General features: G+C 40.0%; 1 protein-coding gene across 1 annotated transcript in view; it reads left to right on the top strand.

Moving 5' to 3' along the window:
• Nucleotides 1-1037: 1037 nt before the first annotated feature.
• Nucleotides 1038-26909, top strand: part of LOC142761006 (gamma-aminobutyric acid receptor subunit rho-2) — a 141545-nt gene continuing 115673 nt past the window's right edge. The window contains exons 1-2 of the mRNA XM_075864182.1: nt 1038-1209; nt 3131-3237. Coding sequence (XP_075720297.1) covers nt 1094-1209; nt 3131-3237 — 223 coding nt within the window. The 5' untranslated portion in view covers nt 1038-1093. The remainder of the gene's footprint in view (nt 1210-3130; nt 3238-26909) is intronic.

Raw genomic sequence — 26909 nt, 5'->3', positions numbered from 1 at the left:
TTGCGTTTATTGCGGTGGAATTGCAGCGATTCCGCCGCAAAAAATGCAACTCGGAAGAAAAAAATAAATCTTATACTTATCCAGAATTCTGTGTTTCTTCCTCCAGGCCGGCCTCCTGGGATGAAGATTCATCCCATGTGAGCCCTGCAGCCAATCACAGGCTGTAGCGGAGGCCGGCTTAGATGATGTCAGAGGACCGGCCTCCTGGGATGACGCTTCATCCCATGTGACCGCCGCTGCAGTCAATCACAGGTATTGGTCCACGGCCCGGTGGTTGGGGATCACTGATCTAAAAGACATACAGCGTATGCCTGTCCACCGGAGAAGAAACAGAACGTTTTCTTTTAATAGAGCGTCAATTTAATGAATGTTTATTATTGCATGTTTTCACATCCTAAATACAGATTAATTTGTAGGCAGAAAAGAGATTTATCTTTGAGGAATTAAAAAAGTAGTTTTAGTAGCACAAATTAGCATTCAAGGCAAAGCCCTTAGAAATAAAAAGTACTTTTAGAATATGGTGCCAGTATAAAAGCGTGTAAAAAATGTTTGACTGTTAAATTACTAGTTCCCATTTTACTATCCTGTTCTTATATAAAAAAAAATATTTCTCTAGATATGTAACATTTCTTTTGTTTAAGAAAAACTTTAGCTGCATTATTAGCTAAACTGACAACATCCAAATCTTAAAACCATATTTCAAAATGTTCATAAAGATTCTGTGGTTTATCATGAAAAAGTAACCCAGATTAGTGCTCTGATAAATCATCCAGTGTGCCCATTATTGCATTGTAAACCACATGCCTATTATGTAATGGGTTTAGTGAAGTCTCTATCCTAGAACCCCAGGGGATATGTAGTAAAGCCCAGCCAACTTGTAGCCTACAGAAATGGCCAGTGCCTATCATTCATGTCAGGAAAGCCAGTGATCTCAGTGGAACATTATAGGAATCAGAGGCACAGCCTTGCACGCTGATCTGTCCTGCCAGTATGTTTCCTGGGATAAACAGCTGACTCAATGTGTGCACCAGTAGGCACTGCCACTGCTGGGAGAAACTGCACAGCAGATAATTTTCTATCCACTATTCTGAAAATGCCTCATTCATTTAAACTCCTTCTGCTGATCTTCTGCCTCATCCTCCTCACAGAAAGCAGAAAGCATAGGAGGAGAAGATGGACAAATCAGATGGAAGTGCATAAGCAAACCAGGTAAGCATCCCTAGAAGTGGATATTCCGTCATCTAATAGATTGCTTTTCATAGCTGTCCCTCGATGTCCATAATCTTTGCATATAGCATTAATACTGATATGGATTAACATCGTAATTTGGAGAGTTAACTTATCCTGATACAAAACATGGATCACAAATGTATCTTCTATGTCTATACCATATATCATAATAAAACGTATACAAATAGAATATAGATTGGATTTACGTGTTCTTTGCTTGGCCAGAACACTGTAAATGGTATTTATATGCACTTCACTAAAGGCATGGTGATCTGACCCATTAATATTGACTCATTTTTTACTTATTTTAGAACAATAAAATAGGAATTTCAAATATTCTAGTATTTTGAGCTAAACAATTGCTTTGTATTTGTGTATTGGAAAATGTCATTGGTGTTTTAATATTCCATATACGTAATATTTTCTATTTGAAGAAAACAGTGGCATTATCACAGGAGAAAAAGTGAAAAAGTAATTCAGTACCACCTGAACACATAAATAATAGACTTGGACAATTGTGAAGTTGCCAGCTTTACATATAAATTAGCGTGGTCACATCTATAATCAGAAAGTTGTTTCATTTGCAAAGCTGTGTTTTTAAGAACTTCATATCATCTTATGGAATTATAAACTAATAATGATGCCATGTCGCCCTGCATTCCTGTTGCCCAGCATGAAATGACTTGGACATATTCCCTTATAGTGCTGGGCAGGGAAGAGGGTAGAAGTGTAGGCTAAACATGTAAATAATAGTTTTAGAATATAAAGTATAAGTGAATCTGGGTCTTGTGACTGATAAAAGGCCTTGAAGCCAGCTTGTGGTTTGTAAGTATAGGCTTTTTTTAATGATTTTTTTTATAATTCTCTAGCACAATTCGATAATTATTTTGTAATTGCAGCATAGAACACGCGTGATAGACTCTGTTTGGGCAGACATTGGTAGAATGATTCCATAACGCCACAAATAAAGTAGCAATAAATAACATTTCAATAACTATATCAATACATAGTATACAGCTTAATTTAAACCTATAATATATTCTGAACACCAATATTAAGCAAGACAAAATAATAGTAACATAAATAACCAAAAATAAATTGTCTCCACTAGAAACGTAAGTAATAAACAATCATATACACAATTATAATCCAATCATAGAAATGCTAATAGCGGAGATAGTATACAGCTTGCCTTTATTTACGGTAATCATTAAATATTATCTGGCTTGGTGTGCTCTGGGTTACATCAGTAACAAAATCTTTTAAACCATTCATACAATCTGTTAGGGGTCTCTGTGTGCCCTGTGGTTATGTATTACAAAAAAGTGTCCCTTTGGATGGTTCGTTAAAGCTGATCTACACAAATGAATTAGGCAATATATTAGCCTTAAAAAGGAACATTTGCATTTTCTTCCCCTAGGATTCTCTTGGGCGCATCTCCGACAATCATGTTCTACTTAGCCTGACGTCTGAAATAGGGATTTGTTCGAGTTTGAAAGTTCATTAATAGGAACATCTAGGAATAATTTCAAGCTTCCCTAATGCCTTGTAGCAGCCAAATTTTGGAATCTCTACAGATTAACTAACATGGTGAAAGCACATAGAACCTCTAAAATGTGCAAAACAAGAGATATGTAGGGGGTCCTTCTTTAGAATGGGACACTGACTATAAGAAATAATTGCCTTTAGTTGGGGCAGGAGATTTTCATATATTAAAGTCTAAACTTATTATTATTTTTTTAAACAGACTGTTTAGTAACGATTTAGGAATTAGTTATATTGACATTAATAAGAAAAGTTGATCTAGTAAAAAAATGAATATAGCAGATGACAAATCTCCGCAATGAGTAAAATCATACTTGTAAAAACAAAAAATTATTTTGGCATTTTTGTTTTGCAGCCAAGTATATAAGAAGAATCATGATCTCACCAAACTTCGAAAAAATAAAAATGATCAGCTGATCAGAGTTGATGAGCATGATTTTACTATGAGGCCAGCGTTTGGAGGTAAGTTCTGATAGATCCATTTATTTCATTTCTATCGTAATGGCATATATATATGATTATTGCATTCATTGCTGGTCGCCTGTAAGATTTGTGACACTTTAGCTCCAAATTTTATATTGTGACTCTTATAGCACCAAACTTTACATATGTCAGCATAATTTAAAAAAATAAAATGTTTTTGCATATAGATATCAAATACATTCTCCCAGCTCCCTTTCAAACCACCAAATGGTTAGGAATAATAATAATTACAACCCATGCTTCAGTGCTGTGCCGCTAGGAGAGAAAGCTTTTGGGTGTTGGTTCCAGAAGGGCTAGTGGCATGGTATCAGGATGCTCTACCACCCTTTCTTCAGAACACTGGTCTCCAGGAGGCATGGGGATGCAATGGTGCCATCTATATAGTTCGGCATTGGAAAACATATGTTTGGCACACTACCAAGCAAAGAGCACACATAAATCCTCCTAAATAATAACTACAGTGGGAAACCACAGTAGTAGTTTTATTTTATTTTTTTACCAAAGTTTCCCTTTAAGCTAAAATTGTGTTCCTACATGGCTATGCAAACTGATTTCCTATTAGACTGGGACAATTTTTATTTTATTAATAACCGAGGGATTCCAAGAACACCAAACAGAAAATCCCTGTGTCATACACCACTGCCAGGCCCTGCACTAAGCATTACATACAGTTTTGCCTAGAGAGTTCTTTTACATTTTATAAAGCAAAACATACATGTCCAATACAATGGAAGTATAAATAGTTAACAGAGAAAAATGGGGACGATGGCCTCCTATGGTGAAGCACAGTAAAACACCGGATTTTCAAAGCAAATACATTTATTAAACTCACAAGATATCCGACATATAAAGCATATCACTTAATAACTTGCAGAATACCCCGGAATAAGCCACAAGAGTGAACCTCAAGTCGGGCCACGTGTATTTGGACTCTTGTAGTCTTACTGAAGTTATGCTTTTTATGTCGGATATCTTGTGAGTATAATAAAACATGCGCTTTAAGAAGCTAAGGTTTTGCGGGCTTCACCATAGAAGGCTGTTATCCCCATTTTATTCTGCTTTAGGGAGCTTTGGTGGCAAAGACAGCATACTGGGGGTGTCTCTCCTTACCAACCTGCCATTCTTTGAACGTGAAATGTGTTTCTTTAAAGAGGCTCTGTCACCACATAGTAAGTGCCCTATCTTGTACATGATGTGATCGGCGCTGTAATGTAGATTACAGCAGTGTTTTTTATTTAGAAAATTATGACCTATTTTAGCTTTATGCTAATGAGTTTCTTAATAAACAACTGGGCGCGTCTTACTTTTTGGCCAACTGGGCGTTGTACAGAGGTGTGTATGACGTTGACCAATCAGTGACCAATCAGCGTCATACACTTCTCCCCATTCATTTATACAGCACATAGCGGTATAGCTATATCGCTATGTGCAGCCACATAAACACACTATAACGTTACTGCAGTGTCCTGACAATGAATATACATTACCTCCAACCAGGACTGGATGTGTATTCAGAATCCTGACACTTCGCTAACACAATCCCGACACTATAGCACAGCAAGCATAGTCTCGTTTGAAATGACAGTTTACAGCGTAATCTCGCGAGTCGCGAGTCACTGATTGGTACACTTAGGGCACTTATATTGTGGTGACAGAGCCTCTTTAACCACAAAGCCACAATAGACTTCCAGGGACATTAATATTAACTCATTATCATCTTAGACCACATGCTTCTGTCACCAGATAGATGACACAGAATATTACGTCCACACTTTTCCTACACCTCAAAGATCATAATATATGGTGCCTTTTCCCCACTAGACACCAGAAATATAATTTAGGTTATAGGGTAATTGTCCAGATTGCTAAAAACGGTCCCACAAGTAAAAATAAAATACCACCAGCAAAGAAAATGTTTGCATTTTGGTGCTTTGCTACGTGACCTCATTGTCCTAGTTTTAAACCAGATTTGGTACTATATTTTACCTGTAACCATAACAGTATTACTGTATAAATATATTTTGCCTCGTATTCTCTTTATCGTGGTTTTTCCAGCAGAAAAGCTGAAGGGCATGTTAATGATTGACTTAAAGGTAAAATGGAATAATTTATGGCATAGCCTTAGACTTTTGAAGAAAGGAACTGCAGCAGTCAAAATGATGCAAACAAGTGTATGTATTTTTATTCACCAAGCATCAAAACACTTGCAATGCTGCAGTTCCTTTCTTCAAATTGCAGACTATTTGTCTCCCTTGGACCTGGGATACGTCTTACTGCGGGCACCAGCCATGTTTGGGGATTCGTGCTGGTGAAACCTACTTGGTTGTGCTGCTGATCTTCTGAATATATCCTTAGATCCCACCACGGGGAACCCACCAATCCGGAGAACAGGGGTCCTGTGACACTTATTTTTCATTAGAAACTGGATCATGAGACCCCCCCCCCTGCTCTTCATGGGGTGGGGGTGTTGGTGTCCCAGAGATGGGACCACCTATCAGACATTCACTATGGTCAGGATACTCCTTTTACTGTGCGGTGTTTGGTATTCAGTAATTTGGAAATTTCCTTCTATCCGTCTCTTGACTGTTGCCTTTCAGTTACATTGTTCGTTTGTCATTAAAGTGTAATTTATGCCATGAAAATAATTATCAGCAGTTGGACCTTTTTGGCTTGGATTGCCTAGACTGTTCATGTATACAGACTATCCAGGTATCCAGTTTGTTGCTAAAGTGTGCACTACTGCCGTTCCACTTCCTTGGGCCACATTTTCCGGACAGAGACCTCCAAATCCCTGCATAGACTAAGGGTATGTTTACACGCACTGTTTTCAGACGTAATTCGGGCGTTTTATGCCTCGAATTAAGCCTGAAAAAACGGCTCCATTATGCCTACAAATATCTGCCCATTGCTTTCAATGGGTTTTACGATGTTCTGTTCCCACGAGGTGTAATTTTACGCGTCACTGTCAAAAGACGGCGTGTAAAAAGACGCCCGCGAAAAAGAAGTGCATGTCACTTCTTGGGACGTTTTTGGAGCCGTTTTTCATTGACTCCATTGAAAAACAGCTCCAATAACGTCCGTAAAATACGCCGCAAAAAACGCGAGTAATTACAAAAACGTCTGAAAATCAGGAGCTGTTTTCGCCTGAAAACAGCTCCGTAATTTCAGATGTATTTTGCTAAGCCGTGTGAAAATACCCTAAGAGATAATTGATAAATGCCACAAAAAGTCACATTCATAGCAGACCGGGGGACTCTGGCTGCTATTGCAATCCATCGGCACCACGCAATCGCATCATAAGGGTACCGATGGGCTACCCTCATGACTACTTAGGTGCCACGGTTGCTATTGCCAGGGGTTAAACGGTTTAATACTTCAACCAAATATATTTTTTGTAGCACAAATAAGGCTTTTAATATTTTACAGAAACTAGTGGTAAATTGGCAGAAATTTTTGTATCTTAACCCCTTAACGCACCTTGACGTAACTGTACGTCGAGGTGAGCAGTAAGTTCGCGCACCTTGACGTGCAGTTACGTCTGTGCTTTGACAGTTAACCGCCGCGCGGCGCTACACCGCATCGGCGGTTAATACTGCTGGGTGTCTGCCCTGCATTCCCCGTTGCCGATCAGCGGCCCATCGCCACTGATTTCGGCAGTTAACCCCTTAATTGCGGCGTTCAAAATCATGGGGGCTGGCGATGGTACCCATGGCAACCGGACGCCGGACAATGGCTTCCGGGCTGTCATGTACAGAAGCCTATGAGGGCCAGCCGGAGGGTGGTCGTCGTAGGCTTCCTGTCAGTGTGACTGTGACGTCACACTGACAGTTGGAATGCATTACACTACGTGTGTAGTGTAATGTATTCCAGCAGCAATCAGAGCTGCAAGTCTAAGTGTCCCCTAGTGGGACAAGTGAAAAAAGTAAAAAAAAGAATAAAAATGTTTTAAAAAAAGTGTAAAAATCAAAGTTATAAGTGATATAAACAAGAACTGCTTTTTTTTCCTATAATAAGTCTTTTATTATAGGAAAAAAATGAACATTTAAAAAAAAGTACACATATTTGGTATCACTGCGTTCGTAACGACCCCAACTATAAAACTATAATATTATTTTTCCCACACGGTGAACACCGCAAAAAAAATAAATGAAAAACAATGCCAGAATCACTATTTTTTGGTCACCACCCCTCCCAAAATATGCAATAAAAAGTGATCAAAAAGTCGCATGTACGCCAAAATAGTACCAATACAAACTACAACCCGTCCCGCAAGAAACAAGCCCTTACACAGCTTTTTTGACTGAAAAATAAAAAAGTTATGGCTCTCAGAATATAGTGACACAAAAAAATTATTTTCTAAATAAGTTATTTTATTGCGCAAACGCTGCAAAACATAAAAAAACCTATATACATATGGTATCGCCGTAATCGTACCAACCTGCAGAATAAAGTATAATGGTCATTTATAGCCCAGGGTAAACGCCGTCAAAAATAAATAAAAATCATTGTCAGAATTGATGGTTTTTGGTCACCTGGCTTGCCGAAAAATGGCATAAAAAGTGATCAACAAAATCGCATGTACCCCAAAATGGTACCAATGAAAATGACAGATTGTCCCGCAACAAATAAGCCCTCACGCAGCTCCGGTGGTGAAAAAATTATTGAGGTCCGCTCCATTGTATTTATTGCTCACACCACTCTATTGACGGAAAAATAAAAAAGTTGTGGCTCTTGGAAAGCGGAGAGAAAAAACGAAAAAAACAAAAAACAAAACATGGATCAGTTCGGAAAGGGTTAATTACTTTCTAATGAAAAAACATTTATGACCACATGTGGGGTATTGCCGTACTTGGAAGAAATTGCTTTACAAATGTTGGGCGGCATTTTCTCCTTCATCCTTTGTGAAATTGAAAAAATTCAACATTTTAGTGGAAATAATGTTGATATTAATTTTCACAGCCTAATTCTAATAAATTCTACAAAAGACGTGTAGGGCCTAAATGCTCACTATACCCCTAGATAGATTCCTTAAGTGGTGTAGTTTCCCAAATGGGGTTACTTTTGGGGGGCTTCCACTGTTTCGGTCTCTCAGTGGCTTTGCAAATTCGACATGACACCCAAAAACTATTCCAGCTAAATTTGTGCTCCAAAAGCCAAATAGCGCTCCTTCCCTTCTAAGCCCCGGTATGGGTCCAAACAGTAGTTTATTACCACATGTGGGGTATTTACGTAATCGGGAGAACTTGTTTTACAAATGTTGGGGTGCTTTTTCTCCTTTATTCCTTGTAAAAATTAAAAATGTCTAAGTTCTTACAGAAATAAAGTAGATTTTTACCTTTACAGACTAATTCCAATGAATTCAGCAAAACATCTGTGGGGTCAAAATGCTAACTTTACCCCTAGAAAAATTCCTTGAGGGGTGTAGTTTCCAAAATGGGGTCACTATTGGGTGGTTTCCACAGTTTTCATCCCTCCAGTGCATTGCAAACGCGACACGGCACTGAAAACTATTCCAGCAAAATCAGAAATCCAAAATCCAAATGGTGCTCCTTCTCTTCTGAGGCCTTCTGTGGGTCCAAACAGCAGTTTATTACCACATATGGGGTATGGCTATAATCGGAAGAAATTGCTTTACATATGTTGGGGTGTTTTTTCTACTTTATTCCTTGTAAAAAAGTAGATTTTCATCTTCATATACTAATTCATAGAAATTTAGCAAAAAAACTGAGGTGACTTCTGGGGACTTTCTAATATATAGGGCCCTCAAAGCCACTTCAGAACTGATCTGGTCCCTGAAAAAATAGCTTTTTGAAATGTTCTTGAAAATGCGAGGAATTGCAGCTAAAGTTCTAAGCCTTGTAACGTCCTAGAAAAATAAAAGAACGTTCAAAAAACGATGCAAACATAAAGTAGACATATAGTAAATGTTAACTAGTAAATATTTTGTGTGGTATTACTATCTGCTTTACAAGCAGATACATTACAATTTAGAAAAATGCAGATTTTTGCAAATTTTCTCTAAATTTTGGTGTTTTTGACAAATAAATATTGAATTTAACGACAAAATTTTTTCAGTATCATAAAGTACAACATGTCACGAGAAAACAATCTCAGAATCGCTTGGATAGGTAAAAGCATTCCGGAGTTATTACCACATAAAGTGACACATGTCAGATGTGCAAAAATCGGCTGTGTCCACAAGGCCAAAACAGGCTTAGACACTAAGGGGTTAAGGGATTTTTCAGCTTTCACAACAAAAATACTGCCAGTTTTTATTGTACAAAAAAACAACAACAAAAAAGCTTACTTGTTTACTCACCTTTTTAAATTCCCTGTTCCAGCTCTAGTAGTCCCACTCCCTGTTTACATTTCTTCAGTGATGATGTGCCGTACCGTCATATGACTGTTGCAGCTGTGATTTCAGTGTTTATGGCATGTGACTGCTGCTTTCAGTGCTTGGCTGCTACAGTCACGTGTCAGCGCAGGAACGGTGGGAGATTTTAAAGGTGAGTAGGTGCCTATTTTTTCATGTGTGGCTTTCGGGTAGCATATATTTTTTGTGATATGGCAATATTATTGCAAAACCCATTTTACAATTGTTTAACATAGCAGAGTGTAACATTGCAAAATAATGGGCTGAACTGGATGGATGTATCTCTTTATTTGGCCTTATAAACTATGTTAATATGTAATAATCAAATTTATAAAATGCTATTTTGTCAATATTGATTAGAACAGGGTTCTCATACTCGGCCGGGTAAATTGGCCGCACATAGAAAAAATTTGAAGTTGACGGGCCGCATTACTTTCAAGTTTGATACAATATTATTGTTAATCAATTAGTTATTTGAACTACTATAACAATGCTACATTAAGCAATACTACATTACTATAATACTACATTACTATAACAATACTACATTACTATAATACTGCATTACTATAACAATACTAATTACTATAATACAACATTACTATAACAATACTACATTACTATAATACTACATTACTATAACAATACTACATTACTATAATAATACTACATTACTATAACAATACTACATTACTATAATAATACTACACAACTATAACAATGCATTACTATAATACTACATTACTATAACAATACTACATTCTTATAATACTACATTACTATAACAATACTACATTCTATAATAATAGCGCTAGGTTTAAACTTACCGGTAAATTTGCGAGTTTACTCCACAAGCTTATTTTAACAATACAGTTTTCCAGTTTAAGTGTCGCTTAACCCCTTGCGTACCTTCGACGTAATAGTACGTCGCTGGCCGCTTATTCCAGCGTACCTTCGACGTACTATTACGGCGCAGGAATAAACTGTCACTATGTGAAATCACATAGTGACAGAACAGCGGCGGCAGCTGTCATTGACCGCTAACCGTCTCTGCTACCGGCCTGGGGACCAATTAGCAGTCCCCAATGCCGGCGATTGCTGTGATTGGTCAGTCTCTGAAGACTGACCAATCACAGCCGTCTGTGACGTTTTCTGCAGGAGAAAGCTCCTGTCACATTCTCTGATCTCCTCACTTCTGTGAGATACGTGAGGAGATCAGAGAAAGCGGTGTAAAAAAAACAACACTGTTTTTATTAACCCCTGTGCTCGCTCCATCTTCATCGGATGTCGGCTGTAATATACAGCCGACATCCCACTGCAACTACAGCGATCACTGTCCTCTCCGATCGCTGTAGTTTAACCCCTTAAATGCCGCTGTCAATAGCGACAGCGGCATTTAAGTGATTGATACAGAGGGATGGGGCTCCCTCTGCACCCCATTGCCCCCCCCCCCGCGAAAAATCGCGGGGTTCTGATGGTTGCAATGGCAACCAGGAAGCCTAGCAACGGCTTCCTGGTTGCCAGGTACGGGAGCCTATTAGGTCCTGCCCAAGGCAGGACATAATAGGCTCAACTGTCAGTTGTAAAGTGACAGTTACAATACACTGCACTACATCAGTACATACAGAAGTAGTGCAGTGTATTGTGCAGGGGATCAGAAGATCAGATCTTCCAGTCCCCTAGTATGTGTAAAATAAAAAGTGAAAAAAAAGTAAAAAAAAAGTTTTAGATAAATAAATAAATAAATAAATACAAGTTTTACGTAATAAAAACAATAATCGCCCTGTTTCCCTGACCAAGCCCTTTATAATTAGAAAAAAAATGAAAAAAAAAGACAAAAACTAGACATAATAGGTATCGCCGCGTTCGTATCGGCCTGACCTAAAAAAATATCTTATTATTTATCCCGCACGGTGAACACCGTAAAAAAAATACCATAAAAAACAATGGCAGAATTTCCTTTTTTGGTCACGTTGTTTCCAAAAAAATGGAATAAAAAGTGATCAAAAAGTCGCTGGTAGCCAAACATGGTACCAATAAAAACGACAGTGTGTAACGCAAAAAATGTATGTACTCCGCACAGATTACATATGCCCCCACATTATAAACTGAAACACCAGTAAAACACTAAACAAAACTACTACCAAGCAAAATCTGCGCTCCAAAAGCCAAATGGCGCTCCTTCTGGGCCTGGCAGTGTGCCCAAACAGCGGTTTATGACCACATATGGGGTATTACCGTACTCTGGAGAACCGCTTAGCAATTTATGGGGCGTATGTCTCCGGTGGTACAAGCTGGGCCCAACGCATTGGGCACTGAAATAGCATATATGTGGAAAATGTCAATTTTCAATCTGCAACATCCACTGTGCACTAATTTCTGCAAAACCTTTGGGGGTCAAAATGCTCACTACACTTCTAGATGAATTCCTTGAGGGGTGTAGTTTCCTAAATGGGGTCACTTCTCGGGAGTTTTCACTGTACTCGTACCTCAGCGCAATGCAACATGGTGTCAAAAACAAATTTTGTAAAATCTCCACTCCAAAAACGAAATTGCACTTTTTCCGTTTAGACCCTTGCCGTATGTCCAAATAGCCGTTTACAACCACATATGGGGTATTTCCGTAATCAGGAGAAATTGTGTAACACATTTTGGGGTGTCTTTTCTCCTGTATTCCTTGTGGAAATGAAAAATTCTGAGCTAAAGCTACAGGTTATTGGAAAAAAAAAATGTTTTCATTTTCACGGACCAATTCTAATAAAATCTATAAAACACCTGAGGGCTCAAAATGCTCACTACACCTCTAATTTAATTCTTTCAGGGGTATAGTCTCCAAATTGGGATCACATCTGGGGAATTTCTACTATACTGGTACTTCAGGGACTCTGCAAATGCGACATGGCCCCCAGAAACCAATTCAGCAAAATCTGAGCTGCAAAATCCAAATGGTGCTCCGTCCCTTCTGAGCCCTGCCATGGGTCCAAACAGCAGTTTATTACCACATATGGGGTATTTCCGTAATCAGGAGAAATTGCTTTACAAATGTTGAGGTGCTTTTTCTCCTTTATTCCTTATAAAAATTAGAAAATTCTGTTTTTCCAAAAAAAAGTCTCTTTTCATCTTCACAGACTAATTCCAATAAATTCAGCAAAAAACCTGTGGGGTCAAAATGATAACTATACCACTAGAAAAATTCCTTGAGGGGTATAGTTTCCAAAATGGGGTCACTTTTGGGGGGATTCCACTGTTTAGGTCCCCCCAGGGCGTTGCAAACGTGACACGGCACTGAAAACCATTCCAGTAAAATCAGAGCTCCAAAATCCAAATGGGGGTCCTTCCATTCTGAGCCCTGCCATGGGTCCAAACAGCAGTTTATTACCACATATGGGGTATTTCCGTAATCGCGAGAAATTGCTTTACAAATGTTGGGGTGCTTTCTCTCCTTTATTTCTTGCAAAAATTAGAAATTTTTACGTTTTTCCAGAAAAAAAGTAGATTTTCATTTTCACAGACTAACTCTAGAAAATATAGCAAAATACCTGTGGGGTCAAAATGCTAACTATACCCCTAGATAAATTCCCTGAGGGGTGTAGTTTAAAAAATGGGGGTCACTTTTGGGGGTTTCCACTGTTTTGGCACCACAAGACCTCTTCAAACCTGATATATTCTGAAAAAAGGAGGCCCCAAAATCCAAGAGGTGCTCCTTTGCTTCTGAGGCCGGTGTTTCAGTCCATTAGCGCACTAGGGCCACGTGTGGGATATTTCTAAAAACTGCAGAATCTGGGCAATAAATATTGTGTTGCGTTTCTCAGGTAAAACCTTCTGTGGTACAGAAGAAAATGTATTACATATGAATTTTGTAAAAAAAAATGAAATTTGAAAATTTCAGCTCTACTTTCCTTCAATTCCTGTAAAACGCCTAAAGGGTTGAAACACTTTCTGAATGCTGTTTTGGATACTTTGAGGGGTGCAGTTTTCAAAATGGGGTGTTTTATGGGGGTTTCTAATATATAGGGCCCTCAAAACCACTTCAGAACTGAACTGGTCCATGAAAAAATCGCTTTTTGAAATTTTCTTAAAAATATGAGAAATTGCTGCTAAAGTTCTAAGCCTTGTGAGGTCATAGAAAAATAAAAGGATGTTCAAAAAACGATGCAAACATAAAGTAGACATATGGGAGATGTTAATTGGTAACTATTTTGTGTGGTATTACCATCTGTTTTACAAGCAGATACATTTAAAATTGGAAAAATCATAATTTCTTCATATTTTCGCTAAATGTTGGTGTTTTTCAAAAATAAGCAATGAATTTATCGACCAAATTTTTGCACTAAACTAAAGTACAATATGTCACGAGAAAACAATCTCAGAATCAATTGGATAGGTAAAAGCATTCCGGAGTTATTACCACATAAAGTGATACATGTCAGATTTGAAAAAATGGGTCTGGTCCTCAAGGCCAAAATGAGCTGGGTACTCAAGGGGTTAATGCAGTCTAGCCGCTCAGTTGGCAGCGTTTAGCAGACACAAGCATTTCAAGATTGGGCAGCCCCTTTTAAGATAGTGCCACAGTGTCCTCTGTAGATAGTGCCACAGTGTCCTCTGTAGATAGTGCCACAGTGTCCTCTGTAGATAGTGCCACAGTGCCCTCTGTAGATAGTGCCACAGTGTTCTCTGTAGATAGTACCACAGTGTCCTCTGTAGATAGTGCTACACACACGCCTTTGTAAATATGCCAAACACCCACCCCCCCCCCGGGATTCCTCTGCTGGAGGAGCTGCTGGAGGAGCCCCTGAAGTCACTGTCTATATGTGGGCCTCTCCAGCAGTGGAATCCCCGGCCCCTGCATCAGCAACGCTCTAGCTGGGGATTCCACTCCTAGAGGGAGCCCCAATGGAGCTAACTGTGGTGAGGGGGGGGGGTGTAGTGCTGTCAACAGGGTGGGTTGTGTGGGGCGCTATCTACAGGGGGGTTGCACTATCTACACGGGGCTGTGTGGCCATTGCTAACCTACCACCAAAGATCCAGCAGCGCGGGAAAGGGACTGCGCTCCTTTGTGACGTCATGAAGCTTCGTTGCTGCATGGGCCGCAAATGACAGCCTCAGGGGCCGCTTGTTTGAGACCTCTGGATTAGAGGATGACCACTAAATGACAGTGCTCCGCTCCTGATGTTTCACCAGCATGTCGTTTTTCAGAACCCCCACACTCTAAACGTTCTGCATGCCTCTTGTTTAACCCTTTGTGGGCATCTTGTAGATTCCTTAATTTAAAGTGGTCTACCCATTTTAGAATGTTATGGTATATCACTAGGATATGCCATAACATTATGATAGGTGTTTTACCCTGCACAGCAGCACTTCCGTTGCAGGCAACTGCAACACAGATCTATTGCAATTCAAAGGTACTTTGTTGCAGTTCCCCGTACAGCGGATGGTTGGGAGGGAAAAACTTTGAAGGAGTTGCAGCATTAAACTGTGGAGGGGCTGCAATGAAACTCCTGTCTACCCACTGTGCAGGAAAAAACTGTGGAGACGCAGCATTAAACTAGCTCTGCAAAGCTTTCATTCTGTGGTTTGGTGGGGTGCTGCCAGTCTAACCCCCACCACTCAGGAAATATTGACATATCGTACTAATCACTTCTAACAGTTGGAAAACCCTTTGATGCAGTACTGTCTCATGATTATTGATTTTTGAACAATTATGTCAAATGTCAATTGGTTTAAACAAAAGAAAATCACAGTTAAAGGAGCCCTATATTATACAACCATTGTGCCCTACAGGCTAGAATTAGGACACCCAATCCATTTCTGCCTCAGCATTTGTGGGTCTGGGTCTAAGTTTGTAAAAATACTTTCAGGACTTTATGCAGCTGTTATTATGTTAACCCCTTCCCGCCATTTCACGTACAGTTACGTCATGGGAGATGGCCTTTTCCCGCATCTCCACGTAACTGTACGTGAAGGAGATGAAGCTGGCTCAGGAGCTGAGCCAGCGACATCACCGCCGGGTGACAGCTGTATGTTACAGCTGGCATGCTGAGGTATCGACCAGGACCGGAGCTAGCCTCCGATCCGACCGATTAACCCCTCACATGCTGCGTTCAATAGAGATCGCAGCATGTGAGGAGTTTATTGCCACCGGCACCCCAGCAACGTGATCGCTGGGTTGCCATTGGCTGCAAAGGCGATCGGAGGGCTAATACTTACCTCCCGGTCCGCCAGTAACGGAATCCTCCTATGCCCCGTCGTCGGCGGGGCCCGGAGGCTTCCGGTACCATCGGCAAGATGGCGCCGGCTCAGCTTCCGGCTCAGAAGCTGAGCCGGCGTCATCAGCAGTGGGTGTCCGCTGTATGTTACAGCGGTCACCCCAATCTATCGGCAGGAACCGGAGCTAGCTCCGATTCCTGCCATTAACCCCTTCAATGCAGCGATTCAATGCAATCGCTGCATCAAAGTGGTTTGTATGCAATCGGCAGCCTTGCCACGCGATGGCAAGGCTGGCGACTGTTACTATGGCAAGAGGATGCCTAACAATGGCTTCCTATCTGCCATTACGTTAGCCGATTAGGCCCTGCCCGGAGGCGGAGCCTGATCGGCTTGCTGTCAGTGAACAACTGACAGTTCTAATACATTGCACTACATAGGTAGTGCAATGTATTAAAACATCAAATAAACAGTTGGACCTTCAAGTCCCCTAGTGGGACTAAAGAAAAGTGTAAAAAAAAAGTGTAAAAATAAAAGTTGTAAAAAATACAATAAAAGTTTCAAATAATAACACAAAACACAATTGCCCTTTTTCCCTTATCAAGTCATTTATTATTGAAAAAAATAATAAAGACATATTTGGTATCGCTGCAACCGTAACGACCTGAACTATAAAAATATTATGTTATTTATTCCGCACAGTGAACGCCTCAAAAAAAATAACTAAAAAATACTGACATAATTGCTATTTTTTGGTCACTTTGTCTTCCAAAAATTGAAATAAAAAGTGATCAAAAAGTCGCATGTACCTAAAAATGGTACCTATAAAAACTATAACTCGTCTCGCTAAAAACAAGCCCTCATACAGCTCCGTCAACGAAAAATGTAAAACCGTTATGGCTCTCACAACTTGGTGACAGAAAAAAATCCATTCTCTTTACAAAAGTTATTTTATTGTGCAAAAAGTTGTAAAACATAAAAAGTGCTATAAATTAGGTATCATCGGAATCGGACTGACCTGCAGAATAAAGGTAACATGTAATTTATAACGCATCGTGAACGCTGTATAAAAAGAACTAAAAAAATATGCCAGAATTGCTGTTTTTTGGTCACCTTGCCTCCCAAAAAAAAAAAGGATAACAAGTGATAAAAAAGTCGCATGTACCCCAAAATGGTACCAATAAAAACTACAGCTCGTCACACAAAAAAAAACAGCCTTCATACCACTACGTCTATGAAAAAATAAAATTAGTCAAGGCACCAATAAGCCAGGAAATAAAAATATGCAGTTGTGCCGGCACGAGGAGAACATTTCTTCTGTTTCAAGTGGCGAATTATCAAGGCCCCTAAAATTAGGGAACCAGGAAGGGGAGGGCCCAAACATATCCGCTGGAAGTGAGGGCGCCCGTATTATACCAGGACAACACTTTCCCAGCAAAATTCCCCAAACTTCAAAGGTGCGGAGTGTGGACCAAAAGGGGAATAAGTAAAGACCATTTATTAGTGCGACACTGGCCTGTGCAGAAAGGATTGTGTCACAGCATAACACACATCTATGGATTATTTTGTTTTTTTTTACCCCACTATACCACCTGACTATGCCCCTTATATACTCCGCCCGCCTTACATGTACCCCCACATTATAAACGGAAACACCAGTAAGACTCCAAACAAAACTACTACAAGCAAAATCCATGCTCCAAAAGCCAAATGGCGCTACCTCCCTTCTGAACCCTACGGTGTGCCCAAACAGCAGTTTACTTCCACATATATGGCATCGCCATACCCGGGAGAACCCTTTTAACAATTTTTGGGGTGTGTGTCTCCAGTGGCACAAGCTGGGCGCCACATATTGGCATATCTATTGAAAAACCATTTTCACTCTGCAACATCGCGTGCACACCAATTTCTGCCAATCACCTGTGGGGTTAATATGCTCATTACACCCCTAGGTGAATACCTTGAGGGGTGTAGTTTCCAAAATGGGGTCACTTCTGGGGGGGATCCACTGTTTTGGTCCCACAGGGACTTTGCAAATGCGACATAGCGACCAGAAACCAATCCAGCAAAATCTGTACTCCAAAAGCCAAATGGTGCTCCTTCCCTTCTGAGCCCTACTCTGTGCCTAAACAGCAGTTTATGACCACATATGTGGTATTGCCGTACACAGGAGAAGTTGCTTTACAAGTGTTGGGGTGCTTTTTTTCATTTATTTGTTGAGAATATGAAACATTTTCAGCTAAAACTACGTCTTATTGAAGAAAAAGGATTTTTTTTATTTTCACTGCCCAATTCTAATAAAATCTATGAAACACCTGTGGGGTCAAAATGCTCACTACACCCCTAGATGAATTCCTCAAGGGATGTAGTTTCGGGAATCGAGTCACTTTTGGGGAGTTTCCACTGTACTGGTACCTGAGGAGCTTTTCAAAAGTGACATGGTGTCAAGAAACCAATCCAGCAAAATTTGTGCTCCAAAAGCCAAATGGCACTCCTTCTCTTCTGATCCTTGCGGTATGCCCAAACAGCAGTTTATGACCACAAATGGGGTATTGCCGTACTCCAGAGAAGTTGCTTTACAAATGTTGGGGTTCTTTTATTCATTTATTTGTTGAGAAAATGAAAAATGTTGAGCTAAAGCTACATCTTATTGGAAAAAAAGGATTTTTTTTATCTTCACTGCCCAATTCTAATAAAATCTATGAAACCCATGTGGGTTCAAAATGCTCACTACACCACTACATGGATTCTTCAAGGGGTGTAGTTTCCTAAATGGAGTAAATTTTTTGGTGAATTCACTGTTTTGGTCCCTTAGGGGCTTTGCAAATGCGACGTGGTCTCCGCAAACCATTCCTGCTAAATTTGAGCTCCAAAAGCCAAATGGAGCTCTTTCCCTTCTAAGCTCCGCTGTGTGTCCAAACAGCCATTTATGACCACATGCGGGGTATTGTTTTACTCGGGAGAAATTGCTTTACAAAAGTAGTGGTGCATTTTCTCCTTTTAGTCCTTGTGGAAATTAGAAAAAATTAGCTAAACTTACATTTTCTTTGAAAGAATGTAGATTTTCATTTTCACGGCCTACTTCCAATAATTTCTGCAAAAAACCTGCGAGGTCAAAATGCTCACTATACCCCTAGATAATTTCCTCAAGGGGTATAGTTTCCAAAATGGGGTCACTTTTGGGGGATTTCCACTGTTTTGGTGCCGCAAGAGCCTTTCAGACCCGACATGGAAACCTAAAATATTTTCTCATAAAAAGGAGGCCCCAAAATCCTCTAGGTGTTCCTTTGTTTCTGAGGCCTGTGCTTCAGTCAATAAGTGCACTAGGGCCACATGTGGGGTATTTCTAAAACCTGCAGAATCTGGGCAATAGATATTTAGTTGCGTTTCTCTGGTAAAACTTTCTGTGTTACAAAAAAAATAGATGAAAAATGAATTTCTGCAAAAAAAAAAAGAAATTTGAACATTTCACATCTACTTTGCCTTAATTCCTATGAAACATCTAAAGGGTTAAGAAACTTTCTAAATGCTGTTTTGAATACTTTGAGGGGTGAAGTTTTTAAAATGGGGTGACTTATCGAGGGTTTCTAATATATAACTTCACAACTGAACTGGCCCCTGTAAAAATAGCCTTTTGAAATTTTCTTGAAAATGTGAGAAATTGCTGCTAAAGTTCTAAGCCTTGTGATGTCATAGAAAAATAAAAGGATGTTCAAAAAACGATGCCAATCTAAAGTAGACATATGGGTGATGTTAATTAGCAACAATTTTGTGTGGTATTACTATCTGTCTTACAAGCAGATACATATAAATTTCGAAAAATGCTAAATTTTGCAATTTTTCGCTAAATTTTGGTGTTTTTCGCAATTAAATACTTAATGTATCGAGCAAATTTTGCCAGTAACATAAAGTCCAATGTGTCACGAGAAAACAATCTCAGAATCGCTTGGATAGGTAAAAGCATTCCGAAGTTATTACCACATAAAGTGAAACATGTCAGATTTGAAAAAATTCTCTGTGTCCTGAAGGCCAAAACAGGCTGTGTCTTGAAGGGGTTAAAGGAGAGCACTTCCTGAACAAGATGACACATACCAACCTAATGTACATTCGGATTCCCGGTTCCATACTTTGTAGTGCAAATTTGTTTCGGCATAGGACCTTTTTAATTTTTTCATGTAGAAGAGTTACTGTTCTGCCTTGCAGGTATACATAAAGAACAATACTCACGTCAATTCTATATGCCTTATTCTAAAGATACGCTGACAGGTTTGGGTTGTCAGTACAGTGGCGAGAGTTTCTGTCTGAGTGAATTTAACTATCATCAGCCTTTCACCTATTTAATCAGCAGTACCTAGTGGTAGTGGGTGAATTTTTTTTAATTTTTATGTAACCTATAATTATCTTCTAAGTAGGCCTTCTCCTCATCTCCCCCAGCACACACGAGATCCCGTGCTTGCGCATCGATGTTCTGGTGCGTGCGCACAACGGTAGACCATAGTGGTGCGGGCGCAGTAACTAAATTTAAGGCCCGGACGAAGTGAGGAAGGTTGTCGGACTATACATGACGGGCGCATGCGCGCTATCTCAGACAATATTTCGGCATTCAGGATGGGCCAGTTTTCGGCAGTGGGCGGGCATAAGAAGTGGAACGAACGAGACTGACAGATTATTACCATAAAAGGCGCAAAATGTTTGCAGACCATTATTTATGGAGTTTAGGAGAAGGGATAACGGCAATGAACTTTTGACAGCAGCGGCCAGCGAGGGGTGAGTAGAGTTCAATAGGTGAAATGCTGGTGACAGCTTCCCTTTAACAAAAACATATTTTTTTAATGTGCTGGTTGTTTTTGCCAATCGGGCCCTATATTATTTATAGTATCACATATTGACATATTACTGCAAGAAAAGCATGATTCATTTGATTTATCTTATTGGCAGCAGGTGATAAGTAGACCCCACTATGGTTAAGGTCATTCATGTAATGTACCATAAAATAATTTTTTTTTATGTATTCATTAATTTGTTACTTATGAATTATTATTGATATGGCCATATTACTATGAATTATACAAGCTTTTGATGTATGTGTATATTTTTTCATGTGCGGGATCAGCAGACGATATCCTTGCTCTTTTTTTTTATTTATTTGGATGAAATGAGCATGAATTTATATTTATATTTTTATACTCTCTGACCAAGTGGCTTGGCCCTGTTTCCCCTTCTTTTTCTTTGTTTTTTATTGAGTATTTGTATGAAGGGTGGCACCATGCTCACTGTACTAACTCAGTCGATATACTTGAGTTTACCCTCCTGTTTTCCCTATATTATTTACCATACCGCTATTTACTCGTAGTCGTATATACTGGTGTTTTTTACCTAAAGACACTCACTTATCACCACTGCACTGAAGGGGGTGCCTGATGATTGTACCTCTAATCTTAGGGTATGTTCACACGGCGGGGGTCCGTAACGGCTGAAATTACGGGGATGTTTCAGCCTGAAAACATCCCCGTAATTTCAGCCGTACCGGCATGTGCAGGCGCTTGAACGCCGCGTCAATTACGGCCGTAATTAGCGCTGCTATTCATTGGAGTCAATGAATAGCGGCTCCAATTACGGCCAAAGAAGTGACAGGTCACTTCTTCTACGCGGGCGTCTATTTACGCGCCGTCATTTGACAGCGGCGCGTAAATATACGCCTCGTGTGAACAGACAAACGTCTGCCCATTGCTTTCAATGGGCAGATGTTTGTCAGCGCTATTGAGGCGCTATTTTCAGACGTAAATCGGGGCAAAAACGCCCGAATTACGTCCGTAAATAGGCCGTGTGAACATACCCTTAAACTTGTTTCCTGAACCTATGAAAAGGCAGCTGCACAAGATGCTTATGGTTATTGTTTGTACACTGTATTATTTATGTGGTACAGTTTAATATTAACCTACACAATGTACTTATTATTGGCTGATTCGAGTAGGTATTAATAAATGATCTACAATAACTATTTTTGCGAAAACATCTGTATCATTTTATCTCATTATCTTATTTTCTCCTTAAACTTATTATCTGCTTAAGCTATTTTTTTATTTGTGTCCTGTGAGTAATCATCAACAAAAAAAATAATTCCGCACAAGCCACAGCATTGCTTATTAGACTAGAAGAAGAAGTACCACATAGGTCTGTGTCCAGATCTTTTCCGATGACTTTGATAGTTCACGTGTGCGATAAACATCTGGAAGCGTACAGCATGCGTGGGTGTCTTTGCAGGGCATCAGGATTAACTAGAGAAGCTTCCTTATGATCATAAGGATTAGTTGAACAAAAACCAGCAGGGCATCTCTGTGAGAGTGATCAACAGCTGCTTAACCCCTTTCTGCTTTGAACCCCTTCATGCATTATTTTGCTGGAATTCCCTATTAAAATCCTAATGCTACGTTATTTTACTCTCTACAAAACACTGTCTATAGTCACTGTTTCTAGTCCATCCTTTCACACATGCATATCTCATACAGTAGTTACAATGTGCTGTGAAAAAGTATTTGCAGATTTGTCACACTTGAATGTTTCAAGCCATTAAACTACTTTTAAGATTCGACAAAGATAACCCAAGTAAATACAAAATGCTGTTTTTAAATGATGATTTCATTTATTGAAGGAAAAATGCTGTTCAGCCCTACCTGGCCTTATGTGAAAATGTAATTATCCTCTTAGCTACCAAATAAAACAGTTAACCTAATTCAATTGACAATTGTGTGCAATTTCACTAGTCACACCCAGGCATGATTACTGCCAGACCTGTTGAATCTAAACATCACTTAAATAAAGCCTGTTTGGCAATGTGAAGCAGGCTAGAAGGTCTCAAAAAGCAGCACATGATGCCACGTTCTAAAGGGATTCATATACAGATTCGAAAGAAAGTCATAGAAATCTACCAGTCTGGAAAGGGTTAAATAGCCATTGCTAAGGCTCTGGGACTCCAGTGAACCACAGTAAGAGCCATTATCCCCAAATGGAGAACAACAGTGAACATTCCTAGAAGTATCCGACCTACCAAAATTTCACAAAGTACATAAAATACCGTATTTTTCGGACTATAAGACGCACCTGACCATAAGACGCACGCAGGTTTTAGACAACAGAAAATAGGAAAAAAATAATTTGTTAAAAAATAATTTATTCTGTTTCACCACATGCTGAGAGCCAAAACTTTTTTTATATTTATTTTATCGATTGAGCGGTGTGACGGCTTATTTTGTTGCCGGACTAAATTATTTTATTTTTTACATTGTGCTTGGGGAAAATGGGAAAAGGTTTTTGTTTTTACACTCCTAAAAATGTATCTAACATTTTTTTTAATTCTTTTTACGCATCTTATTAGTTCCCCTAGGGGACTTGAACCAGCAGCCACTTGGTTACATGTGGAGTTGCTGAAACAGCGTAACTACGCTGTTTCCCTAACTCCCATAGTAGTGAATGGCAGTTACGGAAGCAGCGTAGCATGCGAGCTACGCTGTTTCCGTAACTACTGTTGAGTTCTATGGGAGTTACAGAAACAGCGTAGCTCAGCGAGTTACTCTGTTTCAGTAACTTCACATGCAATCAAGTGTCCGGGAGAGCACAGAAAGTTAGAACAGGGTTTAGAGGGGCCCCGATCTAGAGATAGGTGCGGGTCCCAGAGGTGGGACCTGCATCTATCTGACATTTATGACATATCCTGTGGATAGACATATCCTTCATAGAAAAACCCCTATAAATGCCACAGTCCCTATTGACCACGGCATTTAACTAGTTAAAGGGCTTTGCCATAAAACATATGTATCCCCTATCCACAGAATATGGGCTACATGTGAGATAGCTGGGGGTCCGACCGCTGGGACCCCCAGCGATAAGGAGAACAGGGGACCAAAAGTCACCCAAAGCGCTACATGAGAAGCCTGGACTTCCGGGTTCTGAGTCCGTCTTATCTATTCCGCAGCTCCATAGAGATCAATGGAGAGTCGCACGCGCATGCGCAGAAGAATCCCATTCATCTCTATGAATCTGCCGGACACAGAACGCGGAAGTCACAGCTTCTCATGCAGCACTCCTGGTAACTTTCGGTCCCCGTTCTCCTTATCGATCACACATGTATCCCCCATCCTGTGGATAGGGGATACATGTGTTTTATGGCACAAGCCCTTAAACTGCCAGGAACAGCGAAATTGCTGTTCCTGGTTGTTATAGCAGCGTGTCAGAAGCTGACACCTGCAGTGTATGGAGCGGGCTCAGCGCGTGAGTCTGCTCCATACATCACCCCCCTCCATGTGCCGGCACGTCATGGGTCGGGAAGGGATTAAGTAATGAAGCGGTCATGGCGCCCGGCGCTGCCGGGTCCCTTGACTGCGGACTATAAGACGCACGGACTTTTTAGCAAGATTTATTCTTGCTAAAAACTGCATCTTATAGTCCGAAAAATACGGTACTCATCCGGGAGGTCACAAAAGAACCCAGGTGAACACCTAAAGAACTGCAGGCCTCGCTTGTCTCAGTTAAAGGGGTTGTTAAAGGGGTTGTCCCACGACAGCCTTTACTCCCAAACTCTCAGAATACAGAGCAGCTGTATCTAAAAAAGTAAAACTAATTTTTAATAAATACTAATTATAAAGTTACACCAAATACGCTGACTGACCTGTTTATTAAAAACAAAAATGCCCGTCAAAGTTGTACATAGCCTTTAACCAGTGGCGTAACTACCGCTATAGCAGCCGTAGCGCCTGCTACGGAGCCCGCAGCATGAGGGGGCCCGTACCACCCGCCGGCACGGGTCCCCCCATGGCCAGTGGCTCTGCTAGCAGCTGCTATGGCTGCTACAGCGCCACGCCACTGAAGGGTTGTTCCTACAAAAGACATGCATCTCCTATCCACAGGATAGGGGATACATGTGTGATCGCTGTGACGCCCAGCGATAAGGAGAACGGGGGACTGAAAGTTCTCCATGACAAACCTCGGACTTCCGGGGTCTGTCTGCAGCTCCTTAGAAATGAATTGTGCACTGGTCACGATTGTGTGCATGCGTGACCAGCGCACCTTTCATTTTTAAAAGCTAATAAAAATGTTATGATTTAACCCCTTAATGACCAGCCCATTTTAAATCTTAATGACCAAGTTTTCCCATTGTTGCATTCCAAGAGCTATAACTTTTATATTTTTGCATCGACAAAGCTGTACAAGGTCTTGTTTTTTGCGGGACAAGTTTTTTAATAGCACGATTTTGGGATACATATAATTTATTGATTAACTTTTATTAGCTTTTTTGGGGGGGTAATGAAAAAAAACCCATAAATTTCGCCACACTTTTTGCGTCTTAGATTTAGGCCGCTTACTGTGTGGTATAAATAACATAATATCTTTATTCAGTGGGTCATTACGATTGTGGTGATATGAAATTTGTATAGATTTTGTATGTTTTACTACTTTTTACACAGTAAAAACACTTTTTTCAAAATTATTTGTTTTTATGTCGCCATGTTTTAAGAGCCATAATTGTTTTATTTTTGCGTCGATGCAGCTGTATGAAGGCTTGTTTTTTTTGCGGGACGACTTCTAGTTTTCAATGGTACCAATTTGGAGTACATGCGACTCTTTTATCACTTTTTATCAAATTTTTTTGATGGCAGGATGAACAGAAAACAGCAATTCTGGCATTGTTTTTTATTTTATTTTTTACGGCGTTCATCGTGCAGGTTAAATAACCTAATCGCTTTATAGGTGGGGTCGTTACAGACGTGGCAATACCAAATATGTGTAATATTTTATTTTTATTTTCTTCATATTAAAGTATTTTATAAGGGAAAAAGTGGGTTTTTAATTTTTTTTTATTTGGGATTTTTATTTATTTATTATTCACTTTATTAAACTTTTTGTTAACTTTATTTTTAGCCCCACTAGGGGACTTCACTGTGCGATCTCCTGATCGCTTTTATAATACACTGCAATACTTCTGTATTGCAGCGTATTATTGCCTGTCAGTGTAAAACTGACAGGCACCTGCTATGTCATGCCTCGGGCATGGCTTAGCAGGCATCCACCAGGGGCAGACCTGGGGGCCTTTGTTAGGCCCCCGGCTGCCATAGAAGCCATTGGTACCCTGTGATGGCAATTGCAGGGTGCCGATGCTGTGAAAGAGGGACCTCCCTCCCTCCAAAACCACTTGAATGCGGCGCTCGCTATTGAGCGCCGCATTCAAAGGGTTAAACGGGTGAGATCGATGTTGAAATCGATCCTGCCTGTTAGTGCAGGTGTCCTGCTGTCTTTAGACAGCCCGGCACCCACTTTAGCCAGCACAGGACAACCGTGCCGGGCTTATGTCAGAGCGACGTGAAAAGGTGGTGCTCTGGCATAAGTACCCTTAACGGCCGCCGTGAAAAGGCGTATTGGCGGTCGTTAAAGGGTTAAAAAAGTAGCATTTTGTGTTTACTTGCTTTTGTCTTTATCTTATTAAATTAGTTGGATAATCTGAAACATTTAAATGTGACAAATAAACAAAAATAGAAGAAATCAGGCTAGGGGCAAATTCTTTTTGACAGCACTGTATACTGTACATAGAAAACCATGTGAGCTACAACATTTGCTAGTTATTTAACAGACATTTTAGAAAGGGAGTTAATTTATAATACGATCTTACAGTGTTCAAACCTAATCAGGAAAAACAGGAGATGTACTAGGATGCAGAGAGCTGGATTATAATAGGAGTCGTTGCCCAGCAGTGCGGATTGTTTTAGAATGAGACTCGGAGGTGATTGGCCGGTTCTTAAAGTCTGCTTAGTAACCCACTGTTATTGAGTGTTAACTGTTAGAGATCAAATGCTTGCCAGACCTTCATTCACGAGAGCTAAGTCACCCCCCAAAAAGTACAACCCTTAGGTTTGCTATTATGTGCATATATACACTATATGTACAAAAGTATCTGTACACCTACACATTACAGGATCTTTTCTGACATCCCATTCTAAATCCATAGTCATTAAAGGGTATGCAAACCTTTGAAAGGCAACATTTTTTTTAAATAAAAGATGTATAAGTTTGTTTTGTGCAACTT

Source organism: Rhinoderma darwinii, chromosome 4, assembly GCF_050947455.1.
Source record: "Rhinoderma darwinii isolate aRhiDar2 chromosome 4, aRhiDar2.hap1, whole genome shotgun sequence".
NCBI classification, from domain to species: domain Eukaryota; kingdom Metazoa; phylum Chordata; class Amphibia; order Anura; family Rhinodermatidae; genus Rhinoderma; species Rhinoderma darwinii.
The sequence above is the reverse complement of the archived record's forward strand: the minus strand, read 5'-3'. Positions and strand labels throughout refer to the sequence as shown.